We start from the raw sequence: 13,356 nt of genomic DNA, 5'->3' as shown, positions 1-13,356 counted from the left end.
TAAAATACATCCATCAATTTTGTTAACTGATAACTTTATGTCTGCTCTATTAGAAATAATTATGGACAGTCATGCAATTTTAAGGCGCAGGCTGCTGAAAATCATACTATCTTGGGAGCCTGATTGACTTATAATTGTAAAATGTTTGTTCTAATAAAGAATTTCACTATTTATTATTTTAAACAAATAAATAACCGGTCATCCTTCTTTGTAAAAGTCTTTATATCGCCTGTATGGCCTCTTTACCTATTGCCATATTTTAAAATTCCTTTAACAACGTAATAAATAAAATAATCTACATAAATATCGTCAATATCAAGATCTAATAAAATTAATTCTTATGGAGTCTTCTTTCGATTAACATACTTGAATTTAGATATTATTTGATTAAAAACATATTTCTAGATACACCAAATACAAAACAAAACATATACTGGCTTTGTTATAAGTTATTTGATTCGTTGTTAAAACTTTAGGTCGATATCTTCCATTCTTCGGAACTTGGAAGTTAAAAAACGAAAAACTGTTTAAAATAACATTTTGTCGATATAGCAGTTTTAATTTATGTACTACCTATATTATACGAACTTTGTCAAGAAGAAAATGTTTATTTATTAATAGTAAAGAATCTTCTTATATATAAAATTCCCGTGTCACAATGTTAGTCTGCATACTCCTCCGAAACGGGTGGACTGATTCTCATGAAATTTTCTGTGCATATCGGGTAAGTCTGAGAATCGGCTAACATCTATTTTTCATATGTACCACGGGCGAAGCCGGGGCGGACCGCTAGTATATGTATATATATGTGTATTTGGTTGAAGATGATGAAAATATATAAGCTGGAGCCCGTAGTTTAAACCAATACTAATTAAAAAGACATTGCTCTTACAAATGCTCTTACATACTCATTATGCCAAATATTCTAAAAATCTGATCATATTATGTTTAGATATGCGTGAATGACATGCAATCTTCTTTACTTCAGGTTTATAATAATAAGTAGGTTAGCATTTGATATAATGAAAAATTAAATTAAACAATTAAAATAAATAAATAATTGACTAAAGCCAAACAAAAGGGTAGTGCAACCCCGCTCTACAAATTACTGTATTACTTTGAACAATGAAAATCAAGAAATAATTCCACTGAAGAACAATAAGCAATCAATTCAGATCTAGATTTTAATGGATCCTAAAAATCTTGAATTTTTAGCCATTTAGTAAAACAAAGGATTTTCAATCACCTACCTATTTATTGTCTATTAGGTAATTATTTCGTTAACTTAGGCTATTATTTAGTCATTAGATAATTATATACTTACCGAACGAAGGAATCCAAACTGTTTGTTATTCTTGAAGTATTTTTTATTGGGTAATAATTGCGTTAACAATTTAACAGCTAAACGATTGTTGATATCCTTTCTTGCATCAAGCATACGTACACATGAACATTAATAGTTTTATTTATGAAGTAACTTTACACAATATTTCCTCAATTTTATAAAAATAAAAATATCTCGCTTCATAATGACTCCTTTTAATGATAGTTTTTTTCATAAATAATCTTACAATATAAGTGTGATCTATACTAATATAGTAATATTATAAAGCTGAAGAATTTGGTTTGTTTGTTTGTTTGTTTGAACGCGCTAATCTCGGGAACTACTGGTCCGATTTAAAAAATGATTTCGGTGTTAGAAAGCTCATTTATCGAGGAAGGTTATAGGCTATATATCATCACGCTACGACCAACAGGAGCGGAGCCACGGGGGTGAAACCGCGGGGAGCAGCTATAGTTTGGGATAAATGCGCATGACACAGTTATGTAAATAACATAAAATTTATAGATAATTGGTGAAAAATGTAATAATGCTATAAAAATTAAAACCTATGTATTTATTATTTCTTTATATACTAGGTACTTACGAATTACGTTTTAGTACTTATGACTAACGAATGCGCTCACTAGTCCATCCTGAGGTTTAATAGCAAATAAATTACAAAATTAAAATATTAACGAAAAATATTATCCGATAATTCATTCTTCGATTAAAAATAAAAATATTTTAAACAGAAACGCAGTTTGAAACTTGTTGAGCGTGAACCTTTATCCCTAATCCCACCTTCTAAAGTTCTATCCCATAATCCCATTCATTAATGCTTTTAATCGTGTTTTAATCCCACCTCTCGGTCGGTTAAACGTTATACCGTTGTATAAAAGGTTAAAAGTGCTAAAAGCCTTCATAGATTCAAATAACATTTTTAATTAATGTATGGTTTTTAAAATTTAGAAATTTTATGAAATATATAATATTAATTTATAATAGATTGAATTGATTTTTGATTCATTTTGATCAATTGAAATAGATTTTTAAAATGAACATAACTTGCACCATTAATATATATAAATTAAAAAGTATTCCACCATACTAATATTATAAATGCGAAAGTAACTCTGTCTGTCTGTCTGTTACTCAATCACGCCTTAACTACTGAACCAATTTGCATGAAATTTGGTATAGAGATATTTTGATATCCGAGAAAGGACATAGGCTACTTTTTATCCTGGGAAATAGGATAGGTTTTATCCCGGAAATCCCACGGGAACGGGAACTATGCGGGTTTTTCTTTGACTGCGCGGGCGAAGCTGCGGGTGGAAAGCTAGTAAGTATATAAATTAAAAAGTATTCCACCATTATTATATTAGCAAAAGAAAAGCTATAGACAGTTTCTATTTTAATTCTAACTAGCTTACCGCCCGCGGCTTCGCCCGTTTTGACTTAAACCTAATAAATTATAATTATACTAAAACCTTCCTCTTGAATCACTCTATCTATTATAAAAAAACCGCATCAAAATCCGTTGCGTAGTTTGAAAGATCATAGGGACAGAGAAAGTGACTTTGTTTTATACTATGTAGTGATAACATTTGTGTAATCTAAATTTCTATGATTTCGGTTAGAATATGCGTTGTAACTGATGTTTGTTTCTATGCGACCATGAACTAATCTATAAAATATAAATAATTCTAAAACTTATTAGTTACTAAACATACTGATAAACGTTTATTGCGTGCTTATCACTTTTAAGGGAAAATTGGGATTTATTTTAATACGCAATAAGAATATTTTTTATAATAATACACATCTTATATTACAATGAATGATTACGAAAATATTTCTGAATTAAATGGCTCTACCATTCATTTTAATTGTTCTTGAAACTGTCGTTTTATTGAATTGACGAATGGTTTTGAATACCGTACCCAAATATTGTAATTTTCTGAGAAAAATCAATATGTACATGTATTGAGAATTTTAACAATTAAAATATTGACATTCTTACTAATATTCATGCGTATGGATACTTTATTATTACTTAAGACGAATCGAAGATTAGCTTTAAAAAAATTAATAATCTTCTCAATGAAGCAGGACAATTTTGTGGACAATAATATTATTCATAATAATTCATATCATACATGAAAGAGACGGCTGTCCTTTTTTCATAAGAGTGACAGAGACACACTATTCTTTATCAGATTTACAAAAAATTGTGATAAGAGTGACTCAACGAAATATTTAGTAACAAACGTGCTTTGAATACATAAAAATTATAATTGTAACGTTTTTAAAAAATATCCATTAAAAATAGCAATATAAATGTTTAATGAAGAAGTTACTGATTTGAACTGTGTTATTTTATAGAAAAATAGTTTCGTTGCTTAGCATAAAACCTTAGTGATAAAAATATGAAGAATTACCTTTCGTATTAAAGGTAATTAATTGTGATAATTCGCTATAAAGCAAACGTGCGAAATAATAGGATTGTGATTATTTGCGAAATTGGATGTAGAGACATGATAGCTGAGGAGGCCTTCGACGCTCAGGTCAATGGACGCTTGACAGTAAGTTAATTAATGTTATTATTCGACAAAATTAGATTATTTTCTCTAATTAACGTATAGTGCCACAAACTTATCTGACCCGGTGACGGTGTCACTGATGTCGCTTTCTTTTTATATAAACAAAATATTTCGTATGAAAAGTCTGTGAAAATGTGACATTTCAAAATGGCGGCACGTAGTTCCAGTTCTTGCCACCGGGTCAGATAAGTTTGTGGCACTGTACGTGCGTTTTTATCAGTTTTCAAAGTCTTAATTAGCGTTGACATTGTCATAAACATGATAATCAATTCCTAATACAAAAACAATTATGGAAATACAAATTACACATTTACCTCTATCAATAGGTATTTATTTTGGTAATAATAATTTTAGCGCCTAAAATCGGCTATTTTATGTAAGCATCAACTACTAGAATCGAAGGATACGACATGTAGATGTCTGACTTATATTGAAATAAATATACCTACTTAAGTATCTTTCTATGTTGTACAAAGTTTCGTAACTCTATATTAGTGAATATAGATTTTTATATTTGATATTAGAGAACGATTTTTTTTACAATGCTCTTTTAGGGAAAAGAGAAAAATTCGTTCGCCTAACGGTGCATTTAGTCCAGCATAGAGCTCTAGCAAGAACATTTTTTCGTGATCTTTTAGTGTAAACGAAAACTCGTATTCAGTGTTGTTCAGTATAGTTCTTTTCGAACGCACTAAGAACAACGAAAGAATGCTCTACGCCTGTTTACACTAAAATAATTTGACACAGTGGGGTTAGAATTAGCATTCGCTCGTTTAATCTAAATGCAGCGTAAAAAAAGACGGGTTGCACTCCGGTAGTGCCGGCAGAAGTGAAAACTTGATTATTAACGTTGAGCATGTTTGATATCCATCCGTCTTACGCTTTTTCGATCAGGTCACGTGTCCTGACGCGAGTTTAAGATTTTATTCCCATTACAGAAAAAGTGCTCAACGCCGCTAAAGAAGTTTTACACATATAGAGGATAACTTGGACATAGGATAGGTTTTATCCCGGAAATCCCACGAGAACGGGAACTATTCGGGTTTTCTTTAAAAACGCGGGCAAAGCCGCGGGGAAAGCTAGTTACCTACACATAATTACTGTCCTTTAAGGTATAACGAAGTGGTACTTTTAATTGTAATTTTACGGTTTTAACTACATATGTGTATATATTATAGCCCTTGTAATTTAAATACCACTTAAAAAGAACCTTCGTTGTGATAAAATTAATTCAACTTTAATACTCAAAGTAATTAAATGTGTCATTTGGATAATGAAGCAAATTAAAATTCTTATAAAATCAATATTTATTTTAATAGATACCTGTCTAGTTTCAACATTCTTGTAAACGATATCATTCTCTTATCTTTTATTTACTATAACTAGCTTTGCGACCCCGATTCTGCTTCCGTAAACCCTGTTATCCTATTTTAATAATAATTTTTTAAAAGGTCCTTCTTACCTCATATGAGATCTTCAGAGTTCAGGCATGCCATTTTATCAAAATCGGTTCATCGATTTTGCCGTGAAAGTGAAAAATTTAGATTGACAGTTATGACATGGAATAAAGATAAGACGTTATCAAACCGGATAGAAATGTAAACACTGATTAAAATAATCAATTAATTTTTTAAATAATTTCACTTCTAGTTTTTGATTGAAATGCATTTTCTAAACCTACAAGGCCTCACAAATTTAAAGTTTTTTTTTATGATATAGAGCGAGCAACAAACATAATCATCATCATATTTTAGAATTTGTAACTTGGTTCCCTACCTTTTGTAGGTCCTATTTACCCTTAACATCTAATCTAACCTTAACTTTCCTTTCCCAGGGGAGTTCTTTTCTACTAGAAGCACATCCATACTAATATTATAAATGCGAAAGTAACTCTGTCTGTCTGTCTGTTACTCAATCACGCCTAAACTACTGAACCAATTTGCATGAAATTTTGTATGGAGATATTTTGATACCCGAGAAAGGACATAGGCTACCTTTTATTGCGAAATATGTACCACGGGCGAAGCCGGGGCGGACCTCTAGTAATCTATAAGATTTCCTACTAAGAATTAAGGTCTACTAAGAAGTGAGCGAGTTAGTCTAGGGTTTATTATACATAATATGTTTCGTTGCAAGTCAATCAAGTTTATATGGGCCTATGAATTCCTAGTTACCTAGTACATTATTTATGTGATGACAGAAGTAGCCGAAATAGATTCTTAAACGAACTTTAATAAGCGGATATTGATACTTCCTGCTTTTCAAAGCATAATGGTATTTGACTATCTGGGCGTAAATATAATTTTTAATGGTACCCACTTATATAATAGAATTCAATAGTATATTCACACTTGCAAACATCATTTTTTACAACTACTCGTGTAGTAGTTATGTCTCTATTATAAATACTTACCTATTCAATAAATGAATGAAGTTTTTGCTGCACACTAGAAATAAATAAATATAATTATATGTATTTATAGGCCGTGATCTTACTTCTGTATGTTAATTAGACATCTTGATTTATGTAATATCTTTTATATATTATGTTAACATTATGCAGTTAGATGTTCTCAGTTCATTATTTCAAGACAACGATGTAAATGCCTTATTTACAAACAATCAAACAGTTAGACCTTTAGAATTTTAATTTTATTCAGGAAATTATAGTCGCAATCACTAATTTGTTGATAATAAAGCACATAATATGAGAATCACAACATACAATTTATGTGGGTAATAGCACTTTAGGTAGAGATACAAAGTAGGTACACCTAATGTCTTAAAAACAACTTACGTCTTCAATTCGATTTGGATTTTAATATGATCCACATTACGAGTCCATTCAATCCATACTAATATTATAAATGCGAAAGTAACTCTGTCTGTTTGTCTGTTACTCAATCACGCCTGAACTACTGAACCAATTTGCATGAAATTTGGTATAGATATATTTTGATACCCGAGAAAGGACATAGGATAGGTTTTATCCCGGAAATCCTACGGGAACGGGTTTTTCTCTGAAAACGCGGGCGAAGCCGCGGGCGGAAAGCTAGTGATCAATAAAATTTCATTATATTTCGTGACATAACATTAGTTAAACATACGTCTAAATTGTATAATTTTATAGTTATGTTAATGTAAGTTATTTTATATTACGCAAGAATAATCGTCATGTATATTAAACTTTAAAAGTATAGTAAAAATTAACCTTGATAATTGTGTAACATAGAATAACTTGAAGACTAAAGGTTATACTTTTTATTTTCTCCATATTTTTCCCTAATACGTATTATGCAATACCTAGGTATACAATGTATTTACTACATATTTAAGTATATTGTATTTCACACCCACCTTTTTAATTTAATTGTATTATTTTTCTATATTTCTGCTATTTTCTAGTAAAAATTACGCACGAACGAACGAACACGAACTTTTTATTAGTTTTTTCTATCTACATATTTAAAGATTAGCTCAAAAACTGCTTAATTAGCCAATTTTTTAAATTTTTTTATCTGTAGAAACCGGTGCGCGTGATAAGTGTGAATAAAGTCAGTTCATTCATTATTTACTTTCTTTCTACCTATTAATGATAAAAAATAAATTCATCAAAATATATACAAAAATAGATACACAATAAACATGTCTTTTATAAAAAAATAGTTATGAGTGAAGCGGCAACATTTAATTATTTAAATTGATACAATTATTTTGTAAAATATTTTGTAAAAGTACAATTATTACACTTATTTTGTAAAAGTTTAAGATTGTGTCAATATTGACACAATCTTAAACTTTTTTCGTCTCTACAAATGTAACATTTTTGTATCACTTTTTTTTTCTTTAATTAAATAATCGCATGGATTTTTATTTCATTCAATAAAGTAGTCCAATTATTTACTATGTAATTTGGAATTATATAACTCCAAAACAGAATGTTTTATGGCTCTTAGTGGTTCTTCTATTTTGGTGTCAATTAAGTCGATTTCTTTACGGTTTACAACTTGTATAAATATGACGTAACTTTTAAATATTGTGTCAGGGATTTCATTAAATGAAAATGGGTATATTTATACAATCTTAATGCATTTTAAATTGAAAAAAATCAAGAGAATCTTCATGTCGATTTAGATTTCAACAACATTCATCTAACTAGAGATTATTAAAAAACTATTCAAATTAATATCATATTTCATTAGAAAAAAGAGTAGGTATTATGAATGAATAACTGAAAATACTTTATTGCTTTGAAAATACATAAATAGATATATATAACAAATACAAGACTACAGAAAAAGCAAAGGGCGGCCTTATGACTTATCGCTAGGTAGCGATCTCTACCAGGCAACCCAACAATCAGAGGAAGTATAACAATATGATGTGAGATTATTTATGTAAAACTATTTTTACATTTGTATCTAATTCCTTCGCCTACAACATTACAGTATTTTGGTCCGTGGATATATTAGGAATATATAATTAAAAGATACATCATTTTCTTATGAAGGCGATCATTTATATTCTAATGTTAACTACATAGTTTGTTATTGCACAATATTATATTATAAACTGTAATAGTTAATTCTGGTTTATGAACGTGTGTTTTGGTGACAGGGTCATTAATTAAAATTTTGAAATGTGTACTACGTATTACAAATTTATAGTATGTTGTAGTCGTTTTAGAATTTTAATTGATTACAAAAACATAGCCGGTTCCAATTAAAATATAATAGGTACGTCATTGGCAAATCATTTCTGATACCTACTAGGTTTATTTTGATCGTGAAAAATCATTATGGATGAAGGATCTTCAAAAAAAAGATACAATAGTAGGCACATACATGATAGTTGATACAATATACATGCTATCATTTGCTCTCGTCGTTGACTTGTTTTTAAACGAAAAAGATGGTTCGAGGTTTTTTGGTAATATTTTAATGAACTGTTAAAAAAGATACAAGAATGTAATGTGACCATTCATTTGACTTTTAGAGAAAGTCGTCTGTATTATTTAAATGTCGATAATGAGCACTATTTTTGTAATTTATTATTTATAACGCGTGCTTTAAAAATAAATTAAAATAAAATTCCAATTAAGCGAGATCTAGTTTTGAGTATGAATGGAAAAGTTTCCTAACGGATAGTGATAAAAATAAAAACAAGTATATAAAAAATAAATAAATTTAAAAACAACTGTTTAACTTTGAATAATTTTATAAGGCATTAATTGCTTTGACCGTGACCATGACCGTATTGGATCGTGTGAATATTCCAGAGGATATGTAAATTTAATATTATAATATTTTAACAAAATTAATTAGTAATATTCCTAATTGTCGTTGCTTTTATTTTTAATATTAATATTCGATAACCGAGATTAGATTTTTATGTTGTTGTTGACAATGATTAGGTACTTTTTTGTATTTTACATTAAATATAAAAAAAACACCTACTTCTAAATTTCACATTGGACAGCTCCAAAGTACCCAAAAAGTCTCTTTTTATTTAAAATATATATTTATTGTATTTAAATATAATATATTCAACTGTCAGTTCCAACGTTTTCTTCAGTATTTTCTTTAAATAATTAATAATCCTTCGTAATGAAATCAAGTAATCTTTTTTAATTAGCTCAAAGGCTTAGTGCGGTCGTCGCAGAAGGTAACCGATTAGACTTCTAGTAAGTCGCGGGTTCGATTCTGGTTTTCATTGTTTGTTTTTCTGAATTTATGAATAATTACGTATAGAAAACGTATTATATAATTTTAGAATTTTTTTTAAAGATAGGATATTATCTAATATTTATTAAGTTGAAGTATCAATGAGTAATATAATTAATAGTCATTTAAAATTCTTACTAAATTTTATATACTTAATCGATTCCAAAGTCTAATGGTAATATGACAAATGTTAATCGTTTAAATATGGTGATGTGGCTTGAGAAAAACATACTTTATAAATATTTTTAGGAGCGGCAAAGATTATCTAATCCCGTAAAGATGTGAAACTGGATTATATCTTACTTCTTAATGTTTGAAGTGTGAACTATTGTCCAATATTGTCTAGTATTACTAGCTAGCGGGGTCGATATCAAATCTACCCAGTTTGTATGGTTTCTGCTCCACTAGATACCTTACAAGTGCCACCAACGTAACCGAGAATGGTTCATCAACTGATAATCATAGGTCAACAAGCAAGGAAGTATATTTTGTGTGGATTTTCGTGAATTGAACTGATCAGGCGCGAAAGGTTGATACTTGCCGGGTTTCCGCTTAGTGTTTGATGGCTTAGCAATTTGATATCAGTATGAGGTGTTGTATATAAACACGTGATAGTATGTTACAAAATTTACGTAATTAATTAATTCTGTATATTTTGTTTTATGGAAAAATTGGTCTCATATAACATTATTAGTTGGTCTCAAATAACAACCTTAAAAAATGTAGAGTCGATTATAATTTTATAGTTATTAAATTTTTAACTTTATAAGTAGGTAAGTTAACTTTAAAGGTCATAAGTTTAAATTTCATATTACAAGCGAACTCTGTTTAAATATTATATAAAGTTCACTTTTAACTAAAATGTAAAGTTATTTTTTCACTTTAAAATTGTTTTTCTAATCTAACATCACTACAAAAATACATATATGTATTCGTAAAACTTAAAAACAACTTTAACAAAGTATGTGCGTCGGTAAAACTTCGTAAATTTTTGCTATACTTCGACGTAATACAGATACGATATATTCGGTAGTAAACAGTAGAACCTTGGGAGCAGTTTAGCAGTTGATCCGTGGTTTACGGCGATCAGGAGCAAGGCCGAGCGGCAGAGGCTCAGGGCGGCGGCGGCGGGCACGCGGCAGTATGTCCCGCGCGCTCGCCGACGCCATGCGGGAAGACGAGCCACCCCCGCCGCCCGCGCCGCCGCGCCCCGCGCCCTCCCGCCTCAAGCGAACGCTACGTACACTCAGCTCGCCTTTCCGCTCCGGCTCACCCTTCCACATCGCCTCGCTCAAGCGAACAGGTTCCGCTAAATCTTCAGTGTCCGACGGCGAGATCGCACGTGACGAACGCACCATGCGTAAGAAAAACAAGAAACTGCGCGCCGACGCGCCCGCCTCCACGTCGCGCAGCAGCGACAGCTCGCCGGTCGTCAAGAAGAAGGACCCGAGCCTGCTCAAGCGGATGGGCAGCATCGGCAAGCATCGCTCCGACAGCACGGACTTGTCTAAATCCGAGCCGGAGCCCGAAAACGCGCCCCGGCCGCAACAAAATGAAGACGCGCAAACGACAGCTGACTCTACGGTAAACAATAAGCCACAGAGATCGTTCGGGACCGATATAGAAATTAAGTCGCCGGAAGAAAGTGTTTCCCCGGAACAAGTTTTCAGTCCGATAGCCGTCGAGCATCCGGTCGCGATGCGCGCGTTCACGAAAGCCGGCTGGAAAAAGAGGAATTTAACTGAAATTCAAAAGCCGATCGAGGAGCCGAGCCCCGAAGGTACTATGAAACGGCGGATCGCGTTCGTATCACAGTTTTCGATGTATCAATCTGAAGAGGACCGCGACGACGAGGAGGAAGAGGAGGGGAGAAAAGGTGAAGTGGGGTCGCTGGAGGAAGCGGTGGCGCTGGCCCGCGAGCGGCTGGCCGGCGGGCGCGAGGCGACGCCGCCGCATTCGCGCGACAACGTCGACACCGAAGAGGAGGGGTACGCGGACGCAAGCATGCCGGCGTACGGAGACCTCATCGAGCCCGAGAAGGCCGGGAGCGGCGACGGACCGGTGAGTGCATGCGCGCTTGACTGCGCTGGCCGGCGCGGGGCGCGTGCGCGTCGCCGCCGCCTCAGTGGACGCAGGCCGCTCGGGCGATGCGCGCGCGCCATGACCTTCGAGGAGACCGCTGACGAGTGTTACCTGACCGTGTGCGAGTGCTGCGGCTTCAGCGCTGAGACGTCGCTGTTGTACCCTGTACGTTTCATTTCACGATAGTTTACAGCGGACGTCGCCATGCCCTTCGTGAGTACACGCCTAGCTTCCCGTGTGCTAACCGCTTCATTCGATCGCATTCATTCGAAGTACAATTGTTTTGTTTATTCAAGTGCATGTTATTTATTTGACGGATAAAGCGGTTCGTTTTCGTTAGGCGGTTGGAATTTTGTCTCGTTTCGGAACATTCTCGTTAGTTATATTTGTTTTAAATAGCAGAAAGTTGGAAATTATGATGGTGAATTTGATTTCTCGAATGGAATTTCATCGGACGCTTAATAAGGCTAGTGAAACAACTTTTTTTTTGTCCAATCTTTGCATGAAGCTAATTATAATAGGAGGATTTTAACGGTGAAACCTGTTTGTTTATACCTACCTGGGCTATAGTGGTAAATTTTTTAAACAACAACTTAAAATATTATGTTACATTAATATGATTTATAGTTGAATACAATACCTACGATATATTATTAGAAAAGTAATTAATTAATCTGATCATATTGCATAATGAAATAAAGTATTATTTTCACATTAGGAAAAACTTTCCTTAACTAATTATCGCGTGAAAATAGGTTCAATTGAATATTAAAATAAAATTAAATTAAATGCTATTTACAATAATAGATTTACATATTATGTCTAACATATTGAATAAGAAGCACAGAGTAGGTATATTTGCTTCACTTCATGTAAGTATCCAATACGCTTGAAGTTAGATACTTATTACCTATATTTATATACCTACTATCTACAACTAATAATTAATTTATAAACAGTCAAGGTTTGCGGAAATTGTCTGGTAATTATTTTTTCTATAGTCTATTCATCTTGTCTTAAACGGGTTCACTACAGCATTAATAATTTATTTATTTATCAATTTAATAGATAAAATATTTATTTAGTTAAAAAACGCGCATTTTTCTTGTAACGTAGACGAGGTTAGAAATTTATAGGACAAACTATTTAGTTAGGTACGTCTAAAACTGCCAAAATAAACTACGATTATCTAGTTAAATATAAATGATATCTATTTTATATACATTTAATTATTACTTATTACTACTTTAGTTTAATTTTAGGGAATAATGTACCTTCCTTAGTTTCGTAAACCCAAATTTATTGTGATAAGATAACATTTGAAAGACATTTTTCTAACGCTTCAAGGCCTTATCTTAATTTTAGAGACATCTAACGTTAAAGACAACGATAGTAATTATATATATATACTAGCGGTCCGCCCCGGCTTCGTCCGTGGAACATATGAAAAATAGATGTTGGCCGATTCTCAGACTTACCCGATATGCACAGAAAATTTCATGAGAATCGGTCCACCCGTTTCGGAGGAGTATGCAGACTAACATTGTGACACGAGAATTTTATATATAAGATATATATATCATAATTAAATAGCTGTAATTATTTATGTTTCTGATATGTCGTA

The 13,356-nt window shown here is 32.4% G+C and overlaps 1 protein-coding gene across 5 annotated transcripts in view; it reads left to right on the top strand.

Annotated features, from left to right (window-relative positions):
- The window catches only part of Rab32 (RAS oncogene family member Rab32), a 35,120-nt gene that overhangs the window by 1,071 nt on the left and 20,693 nt on the right, over nucleotides 1-13,356 (top strand). The window contains exon 1 of one of the 5 annotated variants that reach the window (XM_090102506.1): nucleotides 10,803-11,711. The exons of 1 other annotated variant lie outside the window; for it this stretch is intronic. In XM_090102506.1, coding sequence (XP_089958632.1) covers nucleotides 10,818-11,711 — 894 coding nt within the window. In that variant the 5' untranslated portion in view covers nucleotides 10,803-10,817. Of the gene's footprint in view, nucleotides 1-10,802; nucleotides 11,712-11,741; nucleotides 11,946-12,080; nucleotides 12,199-13,356 lie in introns of those variants that run through there. 3 more of the 5 variants (XM_090102507.1, XM_090102512.1, XM_090102508.1) reach the window with 3 other exon arrangements.

Source organism: Colias eurytheme, chromosome 6, assembly GCF_061535395.1.
Source record: "Colias eurytheme isolate Ceu_HAF_F1 chromosome 6, ilColEury1 Martin Lab GWU primary, whole genome shotgun sequence".
Taxonomy (NCBI): Eukaryota; Metazoa; Arthropoda; class Insecta; order Lepidoptera; family Pieridae; genus Colias; species Colias eurytheme.
This window is presented reverse-complemented; position numbering and strand designations above follow the sequence as displayed.